Source organism: Electrona antarctica, assembly GCF_951216825.1.
Source record: "Electrona antarctica genome assembly, chromosome: 14".
Classification (NCBI taxonomy): domain Eukaryota; kingdom Metazoa; phylum Chordata; class Actinopteri; order Myctophiformes; family Myctophidae; genus Electrona; species Electrona antarctica.
Window position 1 is genome coordinate 46,645,413 of NC_136795.1, and position 24,851 is coordinate 46,670,263.

Here is a 24,851-nt window from a genome sequence, read left to right on the forward strand (position 1 = left end):
CAATATAATCTTAAATGTGTTTTAAATAAAGACTCAGTATGCCCTACTCATTAAAGGAGCATTCAGTGATTTGAGTGATTTGGAAAACCACCCAGTCCGCCCCGGTAACAAAATGTGCACATGCACGCTCTACAGTGGGGGGAAGTGCAACAGGCCAACAGCATGTGCACCAAGGCCCGCCCCCACTTGATCATGATTGGAGGAAGGCCCCTCTCATCCTGATTAGATGAAGGCTTTGCCACCCGCCACCAAAACTGAAACTAGGGTTTTTTTTTACCCCAGGGGCTCACTGGGGACAGGGAGGAACTCCTTATATGGTCAGCACACTCTATAGTAGGGAGGATTATCCAGAAACAAACGCAGGCGTTGTTGCCTGGATCAACACAGGTCTCCTCCAGGTCTTTTGAAGAGGGGCGCGACAACGCAAGCGTAAAAAAAAGAGATAAACAGAATCCAGGTCTGGTGAGTAACGAGTACGAGCACGCGCGCAAATTCACGGGACCGCGCTCACGTAAATACGCTTGCGGTGTCGCACCGCGATTTCTCCGAGCAAAAACACAGGTCTCATTGAAAAAGAACTATAGGCGCGTTTTATCGCTCCCCGTTTGCAAGGCCCTTATAGGACAAAAAGATGTAGCGGCTCTCAAAAATAAAAAGCTATCAAATGAGGATCCATGGCTTAATGCAACCGCTCCAGAACCGAGTGGAATTCAACCAGAAAGAACTCCATTTATGGACATAACTTGGCTGACTCATTTGTGACATCACTGTGATGACGAGGGAATCCCCCCCCCAGAATATAAAGACTAACCATGTCAGATTTATATAGGAGTGGCTTCCCGTTCCGGGATGTGGTATCATCAGTGTGCTTGCTTGTATACAAACGTTGACAAAATGTTGTCCCGTTTGGTTCGTTTGGGACCCGGTTTGGCCCGTCTCCGGCCCGATGCAGCGTGCAGGGCTCGCTCCGTCTCCCAGTCACAGCGGCCTTCCGGAGTGGCCGGTTCTGCCACCGCGTCCGATCTACAGCCGCCCCGCGCCGGGGAAGGTCAACATGGACGCGGCGACGTCAGCCCGTTCGCCGAGAACCCAGACTTCCACGGGTTCTCCACGGATCCCGTGGTCGACGAATGGAACATGAAGATCGGCTTCTTCTTGGGCATCTCCGTGGTTCTGGTTCTGGGTGGAACGTTCATCCACTACCTGCCAGACCACGGCATGCGCCAGTGGGCCAGGAGGGAAGCCGAGAGGCTGATCAAGCAACGCGAAGCGGAGGGTCTTCCTCTGATCGATGACAACTACTATGACCCAAGGAGCATCGTGCTTCCTGGAGGTGGTGGAGAGGAGTAGGATGTACAGTACAATAAGATCACTGTCATTATCTTGCGCACTAAATGGTAAATGGTGCATTTATATAGTGCCTTTATCCAAGGCGCTTTACATAGATTGTGCATTACATTCACCCATTCACACACACATTCATACACCGATGGCAGCAGAAACCATGCAAGGCACCAACCAGCACATCAGGAGCAATTAGGGGTTCAGTGTCTTGCTCAAGGACACTTCGACACTGATTCTGGAGGAGCTCTGGTTCGAACTGGCAGCCTTGCGGCCACTCTACCCCTAAGCCGCCGCCACCTACCTGGCCATGCATGTGCAGTTGTGCGCACGAGATCTGTGTTCTTTACAGGAATTGTCCAGTGCAACAATTACATTACACAAATACAATGTACAACAGTGTACATTGTCTGGTTATACAGACAATGTACATTATTGTTGCAAAAACATCCCACCACGGGAAGAAAATTAATTTACAGTTTTACAGCTAAGGGCCCTATCCTGCTCACCGCCTTATCCCTCATGCCTATAACCTTGAGACCGTTTTACTATTCTACTAATAATAATGGTTCAAATAGCCGATCTACAAGCTCACAACGTGTCGATGCATATCAGTTGAACTATTTAAAAATGTTTTTCAATATAGTTAAATATGGCTAATAGGTTTAGGCATAAGGCGGCGCGCATGATAAGGCCCTCAGAGGGCAGTATTATGCATGTCTTAAGTACCAGGTCTTATGACTTAACTTAAGACCTGGAGGCGTGGTCAATGCTGTTTGGCCACTCAGAATAGCCAAATGGCATTGATCACGCCTCCAGGTCTTAAGTTAAGTAATAAAATCTGGTACTTAAGACACGCATAATACTGCCCTGTGCAGTGTCAGTGTCTTGCTCAAGGGACACCTCGAGCCTAATTCACATAGCCTTGGCCTGGACTTTAATCCAGGACGTTTCGGTTCCCAGACCGCCTCTCTACCCATTCAGTTACCGCCCTCACACGGTAGCCTATGTGAGAGCTTGTGATATTACAAAGCAGTGATGACAGTGTGACACCAGTCTGGGAGCAGGCTCCATGTAGAGGGGTGCCCTGGGCGCAGCCATTACTGAGGTGTAGCCTACTGTACCATTAAGCTGATTAGCTACACCTGGGCATTTAACAGGGCATTTCCCATCTGTGGCACAAACAAGGGACTAAATTATTTTCGCTCCTATGCCACCAAAATGTGGAACGCCCTACCAACAGTCATTAAGACATGCGAATCCCTTGACTCCTTCAAAACCGCTCTCAAAGGGCACCTACGGATGGATGCAAGTCGAAACTGGCCCCCGTAAAATATGAATCCCCCCCACTGCCCCTCCCCTTTTTTTCCCTCACTGTATATGTTTCTTTTCCCTTTTTGCCTCCATTATGATGAATTCCTGTTCTGTTCTTTGTCTATATAGAAGTGTCTATTTGTACGTCTCTAAATGTTTTGATGAATTGAACATGGTGGACCCTCTTGTAAACAAGTGTAATGCTTAATTGGGTCGTCCACTCACAGTTAACAGCCTTTGTATTGAGTTTGTGCTTGAAATGTACTGTAATTCTGCAAACTGTTAATACATATTTCAATCAATCAATCAATGGCTTCGTCTATATGGGAATTTGAAGGTTCCATTTGTGACATCCACTATATTGACACATAAGCAAGGTTTTAATAAGTTGGGATAAAAGGGTTATAAGGGGAGGCTGATAATTAGCACCAACATAATATGTTGAGTTATTACTTCAAATCTTAATATCACAATTATTTCAAACTTTGAAATCGATTATTTTTAATGAACAATTATTATTTGAAAGCCCACTGTGGCTGCTAAAAGTCCATAGACAATTGGCTGCCACAAGTCAAGACAGACGTTGTTGGAAGGGCTAGCGGCCCTCAAAAACGGCGCTTGGTGAATTTAAAGGTAGCTTCCCACCACAGAGGAGTCTGGGGGTTCAAATCCACCGTGGATTTCAAATCCGCCTTTGTTGAGCGTCTACACACAAACACAATTTGGTCTGTTGTGAACTTGTAGATCGGTTACTTTCACAATTTTTGAGTGGTGTAAACCACTCCTACGACTGGCTTTGTTAGTTTACGTGTCTGTCTGTCTGTCTGTCTGTCTGTCTGTCTGTCTGTCTGTCTGTGCTCAAGAAATGAGCATGGTTGCTACGGTCACCCAGTTCACCCGGGTGTGATTTCATTACGTCAGACATTACGTCAGATCAGAGCTGATCAGGCTATATAATACCTTACACCACTCAGTTCACACGGGTGTGATTTTTTCTCCTATATACAGGTTTAATGTTTGTCTTTAGTTCAATGTTTGATTAATAAACGCCATTGACAATGTAACTCATTACGTCATATTGTCTCTTTATTGTTAATGGGATTTAATGTTTGTGTTGGCACCGTTTGTTTTACAATTACATCACCATTACATCACCTAATCAACATGAGTTAGACTTTAATATATTAGCGCCCCTCACTTCACACGGGTGTGATTTTTATATAATATAACACCATCATTGCACAACAAAGTGTAATACGATCTGTTCAATAAATAATGGATTAAGTCGATTATAAAGATCACAACCATGCAAAGTGAGGGGTGCTCTTATCATCGTACATCATCATAACGTAAAATAGACACTGTCTATTTGCTCAGACACTATGATGTAAAATTGTCCATTCATTGTCAATGGGAATTTAATGTTTGTGTAGGACAAAGTTTGTGAACATAGCTGTGAACAAACCCTCAAAAAACGAAGTTTTGTGTAAATTCATTGATTACATAAGAAACGGGCTATTAGAAATGGGCCCCCAAATGTCAGAACATGAAATCGGGTTCTTTAATCAGGACTTTTGAGCCCCGCCATCATTCTCTCTTTTTGCTTCATTAGACACTTCCTTCCGCTGGCGTAGGCTCCCAGGTCGCCGTAGCGTGAATTGTAGGCCTTGGCGACGTCACTGAAAAGCTGCAGCTCCTTCATGCAGTTCTGCTGATGACTGTGACCCTCCCTCTGGTGACAGGCCCTCATACGGTCCTGGACCGCCTTCACAATCTCCTGGTCCACCTTGTAGTCTCTCCTCCACTGCATCTCGGCCTCGTAGTAGCAGAGGAAATCCCCCTCCCGGCACTGGGTCAGCTCGGGAACACGCCGGAACTTCTGGTGGTAGTAGACGGACTTGTTGCCAGCCTGGATCTTCCCCACGACACCTCTGAACGTGGTGACGGGCAGATCCACCGAGTAGTAGAAGAGTTTGGCCACAATCAGGGCCGGGTTTGGCAGTCCTGTCTGTTTCTCTGCGACCGGGGTCTGGCGAGGAGGCTCCGGGTAGGCGTCTTTATCAAAATCCGTCGGCATTTGGGCTGTTGTTTTGTTTTCATCAGAACTTATAACGGAGATATCTAAGCTGTGTGGTTCGCTTCGAAAGAGGTGGTCCAAGGAAACTAGTATCTCAAGACAATGTGTCTGGATCCTGGGTAGTGCTGAGAGAATACTGATTATTAGGTGCAGGACTCGAGGGTCTTGAAATGTTGAGTCTCGACTCATGAAAAGGAGATCGGATTAAATCTGGGCTCTCTTCTGTATATTTTATACTGCCATCATCAGTATATAATGCTTGCGTCATCCCGGTGATGTCACAATGAGTCGGCTATAGAGCGGCCCGGAAGATAATTTCCCATACATTTTTCCCATAGACATTTCAGAAAGTAAAGACCTATAAATTCTCGGACAAAGCTAACTCGGCTGCTGACAAATCATGACAATAAACACAATTCTTTGGGCCGAACAAATTATTAGAAAGAAAAACGGGCAGGGTTCGGTACAACACCTTTTTTGTTGTTTATTGTCATGATTTGTCATCATCCGAGTTGGCTTTGTCCGAGGCTTACAGGTCTTTAAATTAATACTTTTTGAAACGTCTATATGGGAAAAATGAGTTGGGAAATTCTCTTCCGGGCCGCTCGTCGTCATGAAAGGGGGCAGGACTGCGACGCTCTATACCCATATATGGAATCCCAACGTCAGCCATTCCCAAATATTAGTCCATGATGTCACACTCAGTTGAGTCAGCCAGCTCATAGTCATAGCCAAATTGAAGTTCCTTGTGACATTCCTAGTGTTTCTCGTGATTTCTCTGTGTGGGTTCGTGGGAGATAAACCTCTTGCATCTTCTCTGCACTGCCCGTGCCTGTTAGTTCTGCATTTTTGAGTCCTATTTAGCGCTCTAAGCACACCTTGTCGTGATGTAGTTCGGGAGTTAATTCAATATATTAATTCATAACGCATTTTTGTAAGGTTGGGTCCCAGAAAGACACGAAATGTTGATACAACCAACTAGGCTTAGAAATCTCTATATGGGAAATATGAATTGGAATGTTTTCAGTGGGTCCAGAAAGTCACGCCCACTGCTATACAATAATGTCACTGTTCCACACTGCATGGTCTACTTCATTAAGTAGGCGGTGTTCATCATTATAAAATGCATCGTTGTAAGTTGGGTCCCAGAGAGACCAAGGGCAGTATTATGCGTGTCTTAAGTACCAGGTCTTATGACTTAACTTAAGACCTGGAGGCGTGGTCAATGCTGTTTGGCCACTCAGAATAGCCAAATGGCATTGATCACGCCTCCAGGTCTTAAGTTAAGTAATAAGACCTGGTACTTAAGACACGCATAATACTGCCCCAAATGTCTGTTTCCATGTGCCTTATTTTGTAGTGATATTCATGTTCTGTAGTAGGTTATACTTTACTGTTGTGTTCCTTCTATTTTGTAGTATTGTTCCTAGTGTTTCCTGTATGTCCTACAGTTACTGTTAGTTATCTGCACCTGTGTCCTGCTAGCTAGCCAATCCCTGTGTTGATTGTCAGTTGTGTTCACCTGTGTCTAGTAATATCCCTGTCTTTATATAAGCCCTCAGTTCTTTGTGTGATCTGCTACTAAGTTCTGAAACACTGTCATAGTGTCTTGTCGTAGTTCTGTTCCCTTCATGTTTCCAGCATCCAAGGGGCCAGTGAGGCTTTCCAACGTTGAAGCACTGGGCCCTAGTGGTAAGAGGAGGGACTGCAGGCGGACCCGTGGAAGTATGATTGGGAAACCCCGTGCAGCTGGGCTTTAACATTGAGCGCGTTTGCACCTCCGCATTTTGGGCACCAAATTTTGGTGCCCAAATCGAAAAAAAGGCGGAAGTAGAAGGCTCTTCCGGGTGCTTCAAAACGCCACTGAGCAACTTCCACTGACATGAATAGCGGGGGGGGGGGGGGGGGGGGGGGGGGGCGGAGCTTCACGCCAGATCAGTCTCTATCCTTTTATATACTCTATGGTCTGCACCCTGCAACTGCATTTCTCCTATGTTGGAGAATAAACCCTTTGCAGTTGACCTGCATTTATTTTATATTTCACTTTTATTTTAAGTTTGTTTAGTAAAATAAACATGATACCTCAGCCATCAGGCACATAAAGAGTAGATTTGTAGCCACAATAGAAGTCTGTTTACTCATTCAAAGCACCTCATACCTGTCCCGTCAAACACTACCAACAACTGGTTTAATCATAGTGTTCCATTGCAGGCAGACAGGTTGAACACAGTCTGCTGCCAAAACTGAACTTGCATAATGTTTTTGTGAAGTACACAGATTCTGAAACCGCTGAACAGTTTTCCATACAATGCTTCAAAGTGTTATGTACAAATGACTGCTGCTGTGACACACTGTGGTATTTTAATAAATATAGTATACCATATTTTGTAACCATTTGAAACTTTAGTGCATTTATTTTAGTCTTGTCCATTTCTGGCATTATTCCAATTTAGGGGTGGGTGGGTTTTTCACACTGAGCATTTACAAGGTGCTGTTTTCTTTTTACCTTTTCATTACAATTAGGTTGTGACATTGTATATCTAAGAAACACATGTTTTTAGCTCATTTTACTTCACTTAAGTTGAAGTGTTACTTTTCTTTAACAAATTTGCTACGTGTCATGATCTGAATTGACATGAGTATTAGGCACCAATACTTGACTTGCATGTTCACACTATAATACAAGTGAAATTGATGAAAATTACACTATTGGACAAAGTATCAGCAATAACATTGTTAACATCTTTCTTGTGTCTGATTTAATGTAATGCCCACAACATGTAGTCTCTGGTTGAGGTGAGGAACAAGGTTCACTGTTTAAGGTGAAGTTAACGTGCACTCTGGGAAAGTCCTGCATGTATACGCTTGCATGTTATGGGCATTAGAAGCATTTCTTTCTTATATGGCTGTTCGTAGTTTGGTTTACGTAATAATGTTAAGCCACATTCACCAAGATAAACCCAACATTACAAGAAAACGTTGCTGAAACACTGTAATAAGATATTAACATTTATTTACAGAAACAATAACAGATATAAAAAAACATTTATAATTGCATAGGCCTACATGGAAGCAATTGAGATATCAGGATATTCAAGGCCAAAATAATAAAAGAAAACCCACACTAACTAGGAAATGAAAACTCAATTAGTCTACCGAATCTAATAATAGCCTCCCTAACTGACAAAACAAAAACAGGAGAAAAAGTGGAAGCTAAATAAGAGAACCAGTTTAAATCAGATCCTTGCCATCACCAAGACCAATATAACAAGGCACTTGTGCCAACTATAGTCAGACACGATGAACTAAACATATTATGGATGCTGCAATCCTAAACACATGACATGACAAACATGTCAACAATGGTAACAGCAGCACCAGTCCATCAAACATTGTGGCCTAGCAAGGAGGACCGGTTCTGTGGGTTTATATACTGTACAGCAGACACGCAAATGACATTCAGGTGTGGGTGGTGGAGGCAGAGAGAGCATGGCAGACCTGAAACCCATGGAAAGAGACAGCTCTCTTCCAAAAATAGGCCAGAGTGATTGTGTCACTTCAATAAAAAAATACTGGGTTAATTGTTACATACAATTCTACTGTTTTACTATACTGTACATTTTGCAATTAAAAGCAGGTCTGTCTGATCTACGGTTTCTAGTGTTGCACTGTTGACAGCTAAAATGTGGGGGTGGTTAAGGTGGTCATTGTGGGTGGAGTTAAGTACCTATTGTCCCTCCCATTGACACACCAGCTATAGGTGTTGAAATGTTGTGAACATTCAAAGGGGATTTTCTCAGCTTTGGGTAAAACGGCACAATCATTTTAAAATGGTCATATCTCCTTCAAATATTTTCCAATTTCATTGAATGATACATCATATGAAAGCTTACATTCTGTACTTTAATAATCTGTAAAAAACTGAAAAATTACTCTGGTCGAGATGAGGGCCTATTTGCCAGACCCGGTCACAAATCACTAAATCAGTACAATGGAACAGCCCTTTCCCTGAGATCAAACAGCATGTTTTTAACGTTACCTCACCATAGAATGTTCACACTATAATACAATCATGTGAAATCTGTGAAAATGACACTCTGGACATTGACTTGACATCGTCTGATTTAATGTAATGTCCAGTACATCAGTCTTAAGGTCAAGGTGAACTTTCCTTATTATAACAAGCTAAACGAGACATATTTCCAAAACATGTCTTGAATTAATGAATTTAACGTACACTCTGGAAAGGTCCTGCATGTATACTCTTGCATGTTATGGGCATTAGGCCTATAAGCATTTCTATCTTACAAGCATTTGTTATATATGGCTGTTATATATGGAGTTTGTGTCCATGATCTGAAATATTGATCATGATAGCCTGAATCTGTACAACATTTATGCATTGTAATGTTAAACCACATTCACCAAGATTTGTCATTACCGAGATGGCATTGTCATCTAGCCGGTTTATTGATTTAGCAAAAGGAAGCCACGACCCCTACCGACTGCTACGACCTCAGTTCAGACAAGAGGAGGAAGATAAACTAACAAGCAATTACCTCCTGGTCTGCTGTATGACGCGTAACTAATGTTATTTTTAGTCTTTGGAGAAGGCAAGATTCAATTATGGGTTTCATCGTTTGTTCAATTGAACCTGAAACCTGAAATATAGTTCAGACAGTTTCTGATGCAGAAACTATTCTGTCACTGTAATGTTGTATGCAACAGGTCCTGCGAATGTAAATCCCAAGTAGAATGTGATGTTTTCATTACCAGAAGGGACTGAGCAAAGCGGGAGGATAGTGAACTTCTTTTTCTTTGGACCTTCAAGGTACACGGTTCCATCTTCAGTCCAACCAGACACACATTTCAATATCCTAGCAATCTCTGGCATTTTCCATGCTTCTCCACTGTATTTCATTCGTTTTTCAGAGACTGAGAGCTTCTTAGTAATCGTTTCAACCTTGCTTTTATGGACAATTTTTCCCAATCCACTACCATTGGTGAGAAAGAAATGTGTGTAAATTCTTCTCTTTCGTGGAGGAATGTCCTTCATTTTTATCCCATACGATCTTTTCAAGTGTTCCACTGCCGTTTGAACAATTCCGTATTTGGTTTCTCTATAGTGATCTGTGTCATTGTCCTCTGGCCAAAACAGCAAGGTCAGCAAGAAATGTGCACTAGGGAAACATCCCCTTTTCTCAGTTGGGAATTGCTCACTGAGTGTTCGTAGATCTTTCAGAGCAGCTACCTTTGGAGACTGAGGAGATAGGCATTTCAAAGCTAGATGGGTTATTATGTAATTAACAAGATCCCTTTGATCAAGCTTGGCCTTCAATGGGTTTCTGGGGTAAAGAGTTAGGATGGTCTCAAGTGTTGCTACTGCATCCCTTTCTTTCTGCTTCTGGTCAGTCAGCTTTGAGAGGATGGTTGTTATATTGCCTCCTCCAAGGTGACAAATAACCATGCGTTTCATGAAAGGAGTCATACTGTCTGGGTTTGACTGATACTGCTTCATAGCTGTTATAAGTGAAGCGTCTGAGAAGTACTTCCCGTACTCTGAAGATTTCTTCCCCATCCATGCCAAAGGATTGTTTATCTTCATCTCTGGCCCATCAATGGTGTCCTCTTCATCTGCACCGATGTCTGTCTGGAAGTAGCTGAGTTCCTCCGAGATCCATTCCAAGGCTTCCTGCATTGTCTTATGGAGATTTTTAAAACGATCATGTAAGCGCTCCCAGGGCACTCTTACTTCCTCAGGGATGTACTCTGTAACCAAGTACTTCATATATTCGGAATGGCCATTGTGTGCGTTTGAAAACACTTCCAATGAAGACATCAACTTCAGCAGGCTGCATCCAACCTCAACCTCAGCATAATACCCTGAAGCGTTCATAGTTCCTGGATCTTTAACAGCTGCTTTCTCACATTGTTTGAAGCACTCCATGGCTTTTAGTGCAGTGTCCACGGCATCTTCTGTATTTTGCGCAGTCTTGGGTACCTTTTCAATTAATTTACACTTGGCATTGAACCATTTCTTGTACACCTGGCCTTTTGTATGTAGTATGTACGAGTTGTTGGGCATCTTTTTGGCTGCCTTCTCTGCCCAGTCTTTAGCCTCTTCAAACTTTTCATAGGTATAATGAAGGCGAGCAAGCTGCTGTGCAAAAAATGCATCTCTTTGGAAACGCTGGTGTGCTTCCGTGAGTAATGCGATTGCCTTTTCTGGGTTTTCAGTTTTACACACGTGCTCTATTAGAGGAGAAAAGAAACTGTCCGTTTCATCCCCTTTGCTTATTCTGTAACGCCTGAAGAACAGTGCTCTCAAAAACCCCAAATACTCTTCCTTTCCGAACCTGTGCTCAAAAAGCGCTTTTTCATGGAGCAGATCCATTGCCAAACTACTTTGGCTCTTTTGGTCTCCAAGAAGCTGTTGGAGGATTTCTTTGGCAACTAGGGGATGAATGATTCTGATTGTTTCAATGTGAGTCTTCTCGTCGCGTATGTGTATGAAGACCAGTTTAGCTTGTTCATTGAGAGCTCTCTCAAATGCATGTCGGCGAAACCTATCCATGTGGATGGTTAGTGTGAGCAGAGCTTCACAGTGGGACTGAGAAATGAAAGAGTTTTGTACGTATGTATTAAGAAATGCCACATAGAGAATGAGGAGAGTGACAGCAGATTTACGATCAATGCCTTGGAGCAAATGTTTCACAAATTGTTCAACATACTCCGAAATTTTTTGATCGTTGAATTCTTCACTCATCAAGACAAATGTCAAGATGAATTCTGGCTCATACTGTTTCTCAAGTATCTGTCGTTTTCCAGCAAACTTCCTCTTCTCCTCATCAGAGAGTTTGTGAGTGACAGAAACATTCTGTAATGGAGATTCTTTGCATTTCTTCTCTGGATCATGGGATCGTTTGCAGCTCAACAAAATGAAACAAAGACTTCCTTGGTGGACTCTTTTGGTATGCATAGCAACCTCTAGTTCATTCCTTAGCTCATCAAGATATTCTTTGTCAGAATCTTCAATGAGAAGGAGCACAGGAAGACATTTCTGGAAATCATTTTCCTCATACTCTCTCAGCTGAACTGCATGTTGCGTGACAACAGAAGCAGGGTATGACGGGTTCACCACAGCACATCTTAGATCTTTCCGATTTTTCCACAGCAGTTGCCTCGCCACAGTGCTGCCACCACTACCTGGATGATGGAAGATGTTGAAGCTGATCACAGAACTCTGATCAGTATTTTGTTTCAAGGTATCACTGAGAAGTTTAGAAATGTCACAATAAGCATCCCTTTCAATGACCTCTCCAACATCTCGCCGCTCAGCAAGCCAAAGGTTCAACCACGCCACTCTTCCCCCATGGTAGAACTGGCGTTCAATGTTTGCTTTCTCTGCTTTGATGAATTCGTCACTTGTCTCATCACAGTGATAGATACTCAGAATTTCAAGAGAATACATCCTTTCTTCTTCGCGTGTTTCAAGAACACATTGCCCCTTTACAACCGTGGGCAAAAGTTTGGAGGCTCGTGATGTTATTGGTTGGATTTGCTGTAATGTTCCATCAATGTGGCTCATTTTCATCCCAACAACACTGAAACTGCCCACATCTTTGGCTTCACATAAACCTTCAGCATAGCTTTGCCACTTCAGAAAGTATTCCTCAGATTCAGAGATGCAAATTATGTCATCATGGCCTTCCATATCAGTGAAAAACTCGTAAAATGTGTGCAAGAGTGGTTTCTCAACTGGAGATGTGAGAAGGAAAAGCACCTGGAATGTGCCTTTTGGCAAGATCTGTTTACAGATCAAGGACACAGATTCCTTCAGGAGAGTCAATTTTGTTTTGGTCCAAGTCATTTCATCACAGTGGCTTTCGTTTCCTTTGTAGTCAGTGCGGCCATTACAAAAGATCCAGCTTGTCTGCTCAAACAGATGCAAGTGGCTTTCAAATTCACCAATTGTCATATCATTTGGGATTTTGTAGTTCTGCATAAAATGCAAATTTGCAACATGATGCTGGAGGAAACTACTGCATAGGCCTGACTTATTTGAGTCTGGGTCAAAGTCGAACACACAGAATATGTTCATTTTGAGTAGCCATTCAATGCTGCAAAGATCTTCTGGTTTGAATTTGTTTGTTACAAGTATGTACCATTTATCTTTTTCAATGAATTTCTTGCCACTGGTCACAAGCATTGTGAGTTTTCTGCCTAGATCTTGGCAGATGTCTGGTGTACGAAAAGACTGACCATGCTCTGCTTCTTTCCTTTGAGCATCCCTATCTCTGACTCTGTGGTAGAAGTCACTTTGGTCTTTGTCAATCACTGTCTCAGATTTTGAGCCCACCCTCCGGTAAATTGTACCTTTCTCAAATTGGACTTTGTTGGCCTCCTCTTTGAAGTTTGGTAGGCAAACTGAATACACTCTGCCATTGACAATACTTACGGATGGTACAATGTCAACCTCTATTACATAGCTTTTCTCACTACTTGTGCGATCAATCACTTCAATGAAGCGAGGTGGACGTATACATTGGCGTACATGCTCACTGTCAGAGAGAGTGAAGCTCCTCTCAATGTGATCTAATGCATCTACATACATGTCTTTTTCTTTCACAGGGACGCCAATGATCTGACCGTGTGTGTACCCTGCATCATCTCTGCTGTCCATCACACCAAAGTGAATTGTGCCATTTGATCTCATATTCATACAGCCAGTACCAAATTTGAGAACCTCTTTGGCAAACTTTGCTTGTAATCGTACTCGGTCCAATAAGGCAGCTGTAGCAAAGGACTTGTATTCATGGCAAGGATTAATCAGATCAAAAACACCAGACTCAGGCTCCAAAACCCTGTGTTTTACATACGTAAAATCACTGCCTTCTTTGTCAAAAGGTCGTGGTTTGCAGTCCTCCTTTGAGGTCAACACACAGACAGAATGTTCCTGACCAGTTTGTTTTTCACCTAGCACACCTTGATCTGTCTCTACAATATCTACAGGGTGAGCTTCATTTCCCCCTGGAAGACATTGACTGGATTTCTGTTTGTTTTTCTTAATTCCCTTTTCACTTTTTGGGACACTTAATGTCTTTTGCTGACCTGGGGTGGTGTCAGGGCCTTTAATAAGTTCATCTCTCTTATTGATTAGCAAAAGGGCAGGCCCTGATTTCATACCAATCTCTTCCCTTAAATAGTCCTTTGTCAGTGTGAGAAGAACTGGTCCATTAACGTCTTCCTCGTGCAGTTTCTTGACGTACTGTTCTTTGACTCCGACAGTTCTTAGCCAGGAGCTTACCTGAGATTCAGTCCAGTTCTCAGGCTGCTTGGGTTGACCAGCTGTAAGTAAGAGACAAAAGAACAGCATTGGTTGTTTGTTGATACCAGAACAAAATACGTGTGAGGTGAAAGGGACAATCAGTTGAGATGATCAATCAATACAGGAAGTTACTGTACTTGTAATGTGATTCAATTAGGCATGTAACGATTCACTCCACTCACGATACGATTCGTATCACGATACGATTTTTCACGATATTAAAAAATATATATATTTTAAAGACAAATTACCGTTTTTTAAATTTTATATAATTTATCTTCCCCCCTGAGATTTTTTATTTAACTACATTGCAAAAGAAGTAGCATTACTTTTGACAGTGCAGAAACATAATTGCCTTCCTTGATGAGCATCAACGACCATCATCACCTGGGCACAGTCACAGACACACACAGCTCCCCTCTACAGTGCTCTACTACTGAAAGTGACTATCATTTCTCTCCAAAAGCACTTGAATATGATGGAATATGACTAAAGGTCACATTTCACATCACACATTAGCCCCCCCTAAAAAAAAAAAAACCTTTTTTTGTTTTGAAAATCAATTTCTTTATTTCAATGAATCGATTCATATCGTCGGGATTAATATCGATATATATCGATATACGATATATCGTTACATGCCTAGATTTAATAGATCATATTATTGATGTATGTATTTTGAGGTGTAATCAGCCTGAACAGTCAGTTATGAACCTCCCCCCTAACTGTAGTCCTTACGGTTTCTGAGAGAAAAATACTTGAATGTGAGTTTTCGCATTTTCCCATATAAGTCGATTATAATAAATGTGAAAAAAGGTCTTCGTTAAGACCTCCATAATATAATGGCCAATGCCAATGAAAATACAGAGCGATTGGTGGCAGTGAGTGATTCCATAAAGGTAGCTCTCCACCAAACAGCAGACTACTATAGATTACTACAGACTGGCAGTCCAATGAAGTCGCCTGATCAGACGGTTGGAAGGTTCGAAGGTGGTGAAAAATAGCCTATGGCTCAACAACAAGCCTGCTGCTATGGTTGGGAAGCTTTCGACACGTCCCAACACCCCCGACGTCATGCAGTAGAGAACTACCTTAACAGTGTGTTATCTGCCTATAGATGTACACATTCACTAACGGTGTGATCTCTGGTAAGTTACTTGAATTTGAAGCCGTACCAGAGTTCTGTGGCATCGCCTGTTCCGGAGAATGGGTAGCGGTGTCCTCTCTAGGAGAATGGGTACCGGTGTCCTCCCTAGGCAAACTCTGAACACAGAAACAGAAACACAGATACACTGTAATCGTGAGTCTTTAGGACGCATGCACGCACGCATGCACGTCGCACACTATAATTAATGTATACTGTATACTTTCATGCCTATCCGTCGTGCGTTGAGAATATCCGACCTACAAGCTCACAACACGTTGCAAGGCGCCACATTGTTTGAGCTTCTATGTCTGCTATGTCCGATACTCAACACCGCCATACGACAAAGCACAAATCTAGCTTTACACAGCTGTCTGCGTCTCCTTCTAATCAACACAGGAACAGAGCTCAGAGTCTTCTAGGTTCGCTTGGTGTTATGATAAACAGAACCGGCCCGGGGTTTAAATGATACAACGGAGTCACACAAATAGTTCACTCATGCCCACTTCATTGAACGACATCTCTGCATGATGGAGTAGATATATTATTTAGTTAACTATGAAACAGGAACAGATTGTAGTAACGTAACAAGGTGTAATTATCAGTTTGGTGCATGTAGCCTATCTGCAAGTATTCTTGTGACATTACTTATAATATGGCTATGGCCATTTTTGGCCGCTAAAATATAATCCTGTCGGTCAAGGTGGCCAGGCCCAAAAAGTGTCTAGCGGGAAAACCCTGCCACCAGCTAAGATCCACTGAATGTTGTCCATCACTGCATGGTGGTGAGCTAGCAAAACTAAATGCATGGTTTACTGAAGTCAGATAGAGGCAAAACAAGGTAACCTTACCTCTGCCACAGATCTCGATTCCCGAGATAGAGACTTCGACACCCCAAGTGGTGGTGAGCTAATTGGTCCAATACTGTGAAAGGCGGTGATGGGTGGGGGGGGGGGGGGGGATAAGCGGAGGGAAAGGGAAGGGACAACAGGGAAGGAAAGATGGCACATTTATAGTCGATTAATGCAGAGATTAATGGGCCTATTAATGATTACCTACTGTAGTGATTAGTGATTACCTGTGGCTGAAAGTGACAGGTCTTTGAGAGGACGCCGTGTTGGACTCAGCCTTCTGGGTCTGTCCCTCTGGCCCCTCCTCCTCTCCCTCCAGAGGGCTCCTCCCCTTCTCTCCCGGATCTGTTGCAGCACAGAAATGTATCACAGTCATGTTAGTCAGTGACTGTTAGTACCCTGTAAAACCATGGGTGTACATTTAACCCTCAAAACCTTGAGTATCCATGTGGTTGCATTTGTAGCTCAGTGTTTATCAAAACAGAACTTGTCTTAGTAACATAATACTGTGAAGACAACATTACTGTAAAATAACAAAATTGATATGATACGATACGATACGATACTAATGTTAGATATTATGTAGTTCATACTAATTTAGGCTAAAGGTCCCTGCACACTGCTGCAATGACCTTAACGGCTGTCATGATTACAAATATAAATTTGTCACACAAATAATTGCGATTAACGATTTGTGTTTTTTGCATTGAACATTTGAATGTTACAATATTTTTTTATATATTTCTTTCTTTGCAAAAAAATAAAAACAAATTGTGGAAATAGTTGATCCACATCTATTTCTGTTATTTTTGAAAAATGTATGAACATGTTTTGACATGGAAACGATTGACGATACTGCAAAAAATAGTTGCGATTATCTCAACTAATTGCAATTAGGCGATTATGTAATAAGAGGCCTACTAACTGTTGCAGTTCCATTTGAGCATGCACGACTGTTCAATTAGATTCTTCAGGGGCAAGGTGCCCCTGAAGATTTGTAAAATAACAAAATTTATATGATACGATATGATACGATATGAAGCTCATATGAGCTCATATGAGCTTGTATAAGATAATGCTTAAAACACCAAAAGGGGTTCCCGTCCAGGTCACCTTAGTTAGGACCTAAGGACCTAACGTCCTATAGGTGACCTCCATTCCTACGCACATCACATACAACAGGAACATGTCTAGTTTTGCCCCTGCGGGCTGCGAGCATACCTGCCAACTCTTAAGACTCCTTTGACCATTTCTCCTGCACTACTCCTGTACCAAGTTACCAACCCATGTGTCAAAGGCCCATATACCGCCCCACACACACCCCACTGATATGCAGCCAATGCCATGATAATATTAATGCATAGTTCCTTGGGTTTTTGATATGCAAATGGCACCAAACAGACTACTACAGATTACTACAGACTGGCAGTCCAATGAAGTCGCCTGATCAGACGGTTGGAAGGTTCGGAGGTGGTGAAAAATAGCCTATGGCTCAACAACAAGCCCGCTGCTATGCGATGGTTGGAAAGCTTTCGACGCGTCCCAACACTTACCGCCCCCGACGTCATGCAGTAGAGACCTTAACAGTGTGTTATCTGCCTACAGATGTACACATTCACTAACGGTGTGATCTCTGGTAAGCTACTTGAATTTGAAGCCGTACCAGAGTTCTGTGGCATCGCCTGTTCCGGAGAATGGGTAGCGGTGTCCTCTCTAGGAGAATGGGTACCGGTGTCCTCCCTAGGCAAACTCTGAACACATAAACAGAAACACAGATACACTGTAATCGTGAGTCTTTAGGACGCATGCACGCACGCATGCACGTCGCACACTATAATTAATGTATACTGTATACTTTCATGCCTATCCGTCGTGCGTTGAGAATATCCGACCTACAAGCTCACAACACGTTGCAAGGCGCCACATTGTGTGAGCTTCTATGTCTGCTATGTCCGATACTCAACTCCGCCATACGACAAAGCACAAATCTAGCTTTACACAGCTGTCTGCGTCTCCTTCTAATCAACACAGAACAGAGCTCAGAGTCTTCTAGGTTCGCTTGGTGTTATGATAAACAGAACCTGCCCGGGGTTTAAACGATACAACGGAGTCACACAAATAGTTCACTCACGCCCACTTCATTGAACGACATCTCTGCATGATGGAGTAGATATATTATTTAGTTAACTATGAAACAGGAACAGATTGTAGTAACGTAACAAGGTGTAACTATCAGTTTGGTGCATGTAGCCTATCTGCAAGTATTCTTGTGACATTACTTATAATATGGCTATGGCCATTTTTGGCCGCTAAAATATAATCCTGTCGGTCAAGGTGGCCAGGCCCAAAAAGTGTCTAGCGGGAAAACCCTGCCACCAGGTAAGATCCACTGAATGTTGTCCATCACTGCATGGTGGTGAGCAGGGCTGGACTGGCCACAGGGCATACCGGGCATTTTCCCGGTGGGCCGCGACCGTAGGGGGCCGCCATGATAAAAAAAAAAAAAACTTTTTTTTTTTTTTTTTTGACAGGCAGGCAGGCCAATAGGCGGCAGGCCAACAGGAAAGGTCCGGGCGTGCTGCCATTCTGGGGTAGTGCCCCCCCTGACCCCCCCCGGCGGTGCAGTGCAGGGGGGGGGGGGCACATAATATTATGTTGCCTATCTGCGCGCTGGTTGTGGTGGGCCGGTCTGGGCCAAATTCACGCGAAAATGCCCGGGCCGAATTTTTGTCCCAGTCCAGCCCTGGTGGTGAGCTAACAAAACTAAATGCATGGTTTACTGAAGTCAGATAGAGGCAAATCAAAGTAACCTTACCTCTGCCACAGATCTCGATTCCCGAGATAGAGACTTCGACACCCCAAGTGGTGGTGAGCTAATTGGTCCAATACTGTGAAAGGCGGTGATGGGTGGGGGGGGGGGGGGGGGGGGGGATAAGCGGAGGGAAAGGGAAGGGACAACAGGGAAGGAAAGATGGCACATTTATAGTCGATTAATGCAGAGATTAATGGGCCACAATGGAAACAAGCTTTGGCCTATTACTGATTACCTACTGTAGTGATTACCTGTGGCTGAAAGTGACAGGTCTTTGAGAGGACGCCGTGTTGGACTCAGCCTTCTGGGTCTGTCCCTCTGGCCCCTCCTCCTCTCCCTCCAGAGGGCTCCTCCCCTTCTCTCCCGGATCTGTTGCAGCACAGAAATGTATCACAGTCATGCTTACCCTGTAAAACCATGGGTGTACATTTAACCCTCAAAACCTTGAGTATCAATTTGGTTGCATTTGTAGCTCAGTGTTTATCAAAACAGAACTTGTCTTAGTAACATATAATACTGTGAAGACAACAATACTGTAAAATAACAAAAATTATATGATATAATACGATACGATACGAATGTTGGATATAATGTAGTTCATACAGTACTAATTTAGGCTAAAGGTCTGTGTCTTTCCGTCGGTATTCCGAAAAACACGTCCAGTGTGCAACGACCTTAACGGCTGTCATGATTACAAATATAAATTTGTCACACAAATAATTGCGATTAACGATTTGTGTTTTTTGCATTGAACATTTGAATGTTACAATATTTTTTTATATATTTCTTTCTTTGCAAAAAAAAAAATTGTGGAAATAGTTGATCCACATCTATTTCTGTTATTTTTGAAAAATGTATGAACATCTTTTGACATGGAAACGATTGACGATACTGCAAAAAATAGTTGCGATTATCTCAACTAATTGCAATTAGGCGATTATGTAATAAGAGGCCTACTAACTGTTGCAGTTTCATTTGAGCATGCACGACTGTTCAATTAGATTCTTCAGGGGCAAGGTGACTGCTCTGTTACAGTTAGATGAGTCGTGAAAACTCCTGCATCTGATCATCCATTTATTAGATTAGACCATAGACCAATTTATGATTTTATCCAGAATGAAAACATTCTCTGAGGTAAATGAGTTATCATGTTTTAGTTATTTCAAATATGCTACTGGCTGTATTCTTCTTGGAAAAATACAAAAAGATACTCCTATGGAAAGGCTATATTATTTTACTTATATTGACCAATTTAGTAGGCTTTAATTAGTATAGCCTATGTAAGGTTTAACCTCGTCAGATAATCCCCACATAGCGTAAATTTACGAGAAATTCATAGTTTCAACACCAAAGTAGGCTAGTAGTAGAACTTTGTGAATTAGCAAACTGGACATTTGGACTGAATGTTTCCTTTATCCTCGTGTTGGGCTTCTGTTTTCGCCAAAGTTTTTATTTGTGTTGTTTCTCATAAGCTCCGTTGTGCTTATTACGTTCCACACAGCCTCTGCCTTGACTTCTGTGTGCTGACTGCTGCAGGCCCGGTGTGGGCTAGCCCCTCCCACCCCTCACTGGTGCGAAAGTGGGTAGTAAAAACGGGGACGCTGTCCCGATCTATGATCCAGATCATAAAACTGCAAAACAGTTTGATCTACTTTAACTACTGCTTAACAGTTTTCTGAAAAACCTACACTGTATGTTACTATATGTCAGTGGTGCTCAACCTTTGAGCACCACTGTCCTTGACACTGTCATGTCAAGGACCCCCAGGAATCTGCACTTGGCCGCGGACACCCATCTCAAAATATGTTCCAGGAACCCCCCCCCCCCCCCCTCCATAAGCAAAGATTTGAGTTTAAAACGTTCGCTTTGAAAGAATATATACAGTATTCAAAGATTTGCGCCACATTTTCACGAATTTTCAAAAATGGCAGATCTACAAGCTCATATGAGCTTGTATAAGCTAATGCTTAAAACACCAAAAGGGGTTCCCGTCCAGGTCACCTTAGTTAGGACCTAAGGACCTAACGTCCTATAGGTGACCTCCATTCCTACGCACATCACATACAACAGGAACATGTCTAGTTTTGCCCCTGCGGGCTGCGAGCATACCTGCCAACTCTTAAGACTCCTTTGACCATTTCTCCTGCACTACTCCTGTACCAAGTTACCAACCCATGTGTCAAAGGCCCATATACTGCCCCACAGATATGCAGCCAATGCCATGATAATATTAATGCATAGTTCCTTGGGTTTTTGATATGCAAATGGTCCTGGCAGTATTTGATTTTCGTTGGAAGGTGTGAGAGCTCTCTCTCTCTCTCTCTCTCTCCATGCCACGCCACGTATATCTATTCTACGTCCGAGCATAGACATGGTAACGCCCCGTCTGCCTCTGATTGGCCTCCCGACACTGCCCAGTCTGACCGTCTTGCCTGTCCTCCGAGATGCAAGGGCAATAATGGGAAATAATACAAGTACAAGAGAATGGCAAAATGCGACAGTAACTTGTAACTTTAATTTTTGTAGAAGAGGCAAACTAATATTGTTTGTGCCGTTTGCTTTGATTGAATAATTGATTGAACACGTATGTACTATGATTTGATTTGGCTGTGTTCTAAATTAAAGTGTTGGTGTTGATTATCGTGTATTAATCTAATTATAGTAAACTAATACTATTATACTAAAAAAGATAAAGATCAAGGTATTAATCTAATTATAGTAAACTAATACTGTTATACTAAAAAAGATAAAGATCAAGGGAAAAGAGACCTAGTACAATAATGTTTCAAGTTTACACATAAACAGGCCAACGGCATAAACAATATTAGTTTGCCTCTTCTACAAAAATAAAAGTTACTGTCGCACGTGCCAAGCTGTCATTCTCTTGTATTATTTTTTTATTTCCCACCACGGAGTAACCAGCATGTATCTTCCACCTCAGAGGAAACTCTGGTAAGGCCGGCAGTGTTGGTAGGCCAATCAGAGGCAGGCGGGGCGTTACCATGTCTATGCTCGGACGTAGAAAAGATATACACTGCCACGCCATTTAAAAACCTTCTCTCTCATCAATGAGAGAGTGCATGGAATGTTACTCTTTTACAGTCCCTTTGATAAACTCCAATCCCACTCCCACACTCAGTGTAGCCTACCATACACGCAATGTAAGTGATACTAATGTAATTAAATGCTATTACAAAGAGATAGTTACTTTTAAGGGTAACAGGTATGGTCGCCCCTTTGCCATCTCGCCCCACTACTCTACCTAGCTGTAAATAACATAATTCATGTTGGTGATTATATAAAAGGTATTATCATATTAATTTATCATTGTTAAATTCACTCTGTATATCCACAGGCATAATAGCATGATGATGTCATTACAAAACATGGGCTACATGGAAGAAATGTGTTTAATAAAATGAAATTAACTGCTAGAAGGTCCTAAATTAACTTAATTAAGCAGTCACCGTCTCTGTCTCATGTTATTCTTTCTTAATTTGACAGAGTATAGATATCGAATACTATACAATCAAATAAATCTGTATACAAGATCATTTCAGATTTCAGAGAGGGAGGGAAATACTAGATTAACTGTTAACTACATTAACACATTTCACAGGCGGCGGTGGCTCAGCGGTAGAGTGGCTGATGGTAACCGCAAGGTTGCCAGTTCGAACCCGGGCTCCCCCAGAGTTAGTGTCGAAGTGTCCTTGAGCAAGACACTGAATTGCTCCTGATGTGCTGGTTGGTGCCTTGCATGGTTTCCGCTGCCATCGGTGTGTGAATGGGTGACTGTAATGCACAATCTATGTAAAGCGCCTTGGATAAAGGCGCTATATAAATGCACCATTTACCATTTACCACGGGGCGAGTTGGTAATCTGGTATTCCTTTTAAGTGATCAGTGGTTATTATTAAAGATATTTTATTCAGTGTTCCTACGCAACTATGGAGAGTATGGAAAAGTACAGAATTTAATTGGAGTAATTTCCATCTCTGGATAAACTATGCATGGAAAAAAGAAAAGAGCATGGGAAAACAATGTATAGACTAGACCTACTTCCGGAGACGACTATTACCCCTATATTCTGTTTCTAACATTTATCATTTTTCAAAATTGATCTTACAAGCTGTGTTTGTTCTGCCTTTACACATGTTATGAGAAAAGTAAACATGCTATATTTTCTGCAACCTAGCCTATAGTATTTGTTCCATGGTTGCCACTCAATCAGTAACATCAGTAACATCTCCATATCATCCAAATTGCAAGGGGTACTTACCCATTATAACTTCCAATGCTTGGCTACAACTTCACCACAGGAACAGATTGATCATGAAGATGAATCTAATAAAAGAGAATGTTACATTTAATTCAACAGAGTTGGAGAGAGAGGGGGAGAGAGAGAGAGAGAGAGCTACAAAGAAATAGAGTGGGGCTGTCAGACAAGACAATATGGGGCGTTTTATTTTATTTTACCAAACGAAAAGTGTTGTAATGCAACAATTATAGTTTATCGTGAAGAGCAACAGACCAGGATAGGAAGCATAGAGATATAGACCTGAGTCTGACTGACAACAATTTTACAGAGGTGCCCAGCAGGCAGAAGCCCACTCGTCTTCCTCGCATATTAGTCGCGCTTGTGAGTTGCTGTGACCAATACAAAACAAGTTTCAGTAGCGTTAACCAAAATATCGTAATCATGTAACGTAATTGTATCCTACTTACCATGATGTGCAAGTACACTTTACACTGTTGTTGTAACTTGTATAAGGAGAAAGATGCGTCGCCGTCGCCTCGAGTCTAGGCTACTACACCGACAGACAGTCCTTATCAGAATACCAACTGCGACACAGACGGGCTGGAAAGAAATGTGCTGAATGCATCCGGGTGCGTAACATTCATGTATAAAACGACTCGAGAAAGTTTCGTTTTACGAGGAAAGGGAAACCTCATGTCATGTCACTCATCACTAGGCATAACCATGGGCATAACACTGAGAAAATGGATAGTTTGAGGCTAGTGTATAGTGGGCTCCTCCCAGTCCCAACCCCTGGCCAGACGAACCCCATCCCTCCATCTGTGACCAGTGTTGGGAAGCAGTTATAACGAAGTCAATCTGGGACCAATCGGTAAAAAAAGGAAAGGCACCTGTTTCATTTGAATTTCAGTAGCTCAGAATCTGTTATCAAGAGATTATAACAAAGTATTAGCCAGTTGATCTGTAGTCTAGGCTACTTGCCTAACTTGTTGGTGGTTAACTGTATTTATATGTGTGTAGTGACTGATTATTAATGAGTCTAGCAGTCAACTGACCTATTTGGTCTAATTTATTTATTTTTGGACAAACCGGCCCCATGGCCATATTTGTGTAAAGGTTATGTTTATAAAGTCAAGTTATAATTATTACAAATCACTTTTTAATTTCAAGGACCCCCAATTTAATTATGCATTTGCCCACTGTCCTCCATATATATTTTTTTATTTTTTATCTCGTAGACCCAAACTGTCTGTATGCTACTGTACTACCGAGTTACAGACATGTGGGTCCATTTGGTTCCTAACTATCAATCAATGGGCTTCCAGGAGGTCCCCAGACCTCACAGACCACTGGTGTAAAGGGGCATTTTTTTGGGCCCGGCCGCCCATGGCTCTCCTGGTCCTCATGCGGGGGCTTCACACCACTAGACTAGCCCCATCAGTGACCTCCCCTGGAACATGAACATAGACATGTTACACCTGTATAAGAGAAGATGTGTTGCTTCTAGAACTAATATTGTTGGGGACCCCCCTGGTACACCACCTGAAGGACCCCTGCAGGTCCCTATAGACCACAGATATAACCAGTGCTGTAGGAGCTACAGTGGAGTGGGAGAGCACAAATGGGGCTCTCACTTTAATACCATCTAATGGATAAAAATAATCAAGGATCGAAGACCAATTGATGGAAATAAAATCCATACTTATATGAATATTGTAATAGTTTT

The 24,851-nt window shown here is 42.4% G+C and overlaps 4 protein-coding genes and 1 long non-coding RNA gene across 5 annotated transcripts in view; 2 read left to right on the forward strand and 3 right to left on the reverse strand.

The window, feature by feature from the left end:
* The window catches only part of LOC306936093, a 117,539-nt gene that overhangs the window by 29,998 nt on the left and 62,690 nt on the right, over positions 1 to 24,851 (forward strand). The window lies entirely within an intron of this gene.
* On the forward strand, positions 895 to 1,350 carry LOC306936248 (NADH dehydrogenase [ubiquinone] 1 beta subcomplex subunit 11, mitochondrial-like; the record flags this gene model as incomplete). The annotated part of the gene is made up of 1 exon (XM_079519740.1): positions 895 to 1,350. The coding sequence occupies one exon, from the start codon at positions 895 to 897 to the stop codon at positions 1,348 to 1,350; it is 456 nt and encodes a 151-aa protein (XP_079375866.1).
* ndufb10 (NADH:ubiquinone oxidoreductase subunit B10) lies at positions 4,217 to 4,732 on the reverse strand (the record flags this gene model as incomplete). Its single annotated transcript, XM_079519741.1, has 1 exon — positions 4,217 to 4,732. One exon carries the CDS (start codon positions 4,730 to 4,732, stop codon positions 4,217 to 4,219), a length of 516 nt encoding a protein of 171 aa, XP_079375867.1.
* LOC306937281 (sterile alpha motif domain-containing protein 9-like) lies at positions 8,282 to 16,393 on the reverse strand. The gene is made up of 4 exons (XM_079520947.1): positions 16,283 to 16,393; positions 16,056 to 16,128; positions 15,236 to 15,323; positions 8,282 to 14,080 (listed from the first exon to the last, which is right to left on the reverse strand). The coding sequence occupies exons 3-4, from the start codon at positions 15,249 to 15,251 to the stop codon at positions 9,429 to 9,431; spliced, it is 4,668 nt and encodes a 1,555-aa protein (XP_079377073.1). The 5' UTR covers positions 15,252 to 15,323; positions 16,056 to 16,128; positions 16,283 to 16,393; the 3' UTR covers positions 8,282 to 9,428.
* LOC306936250 (uncharacterized protein) lies at positions 15,313 to 23,749 on the reverse strand (the record flags this gene model as incomplete). The annotated part of the gene is made up of 8 exons (XM_079519742.1): positions 23,593 to 23,749; positions 23,147 to 23,211; positions 19,119 to 19,236; positions 18,871 to 18,943; positions 17,719 to 17,806; positions 16,283 to 16,400; positions 15,532 to 15,590; positions 15,313 to 15,323 (listed from the first exon to the last, which is right to left on the reverse strand). Exons 2-8 carry the CDS (start codon positions 23,148 to 23,150, stop codon positions 15,313 to 15,315), a joined length of 471 nt encoding a protein of 156 aa, XP_079375868.1. The 5' UTR covers positions 23,151 to 23,211; positions 23,593 to 23,749.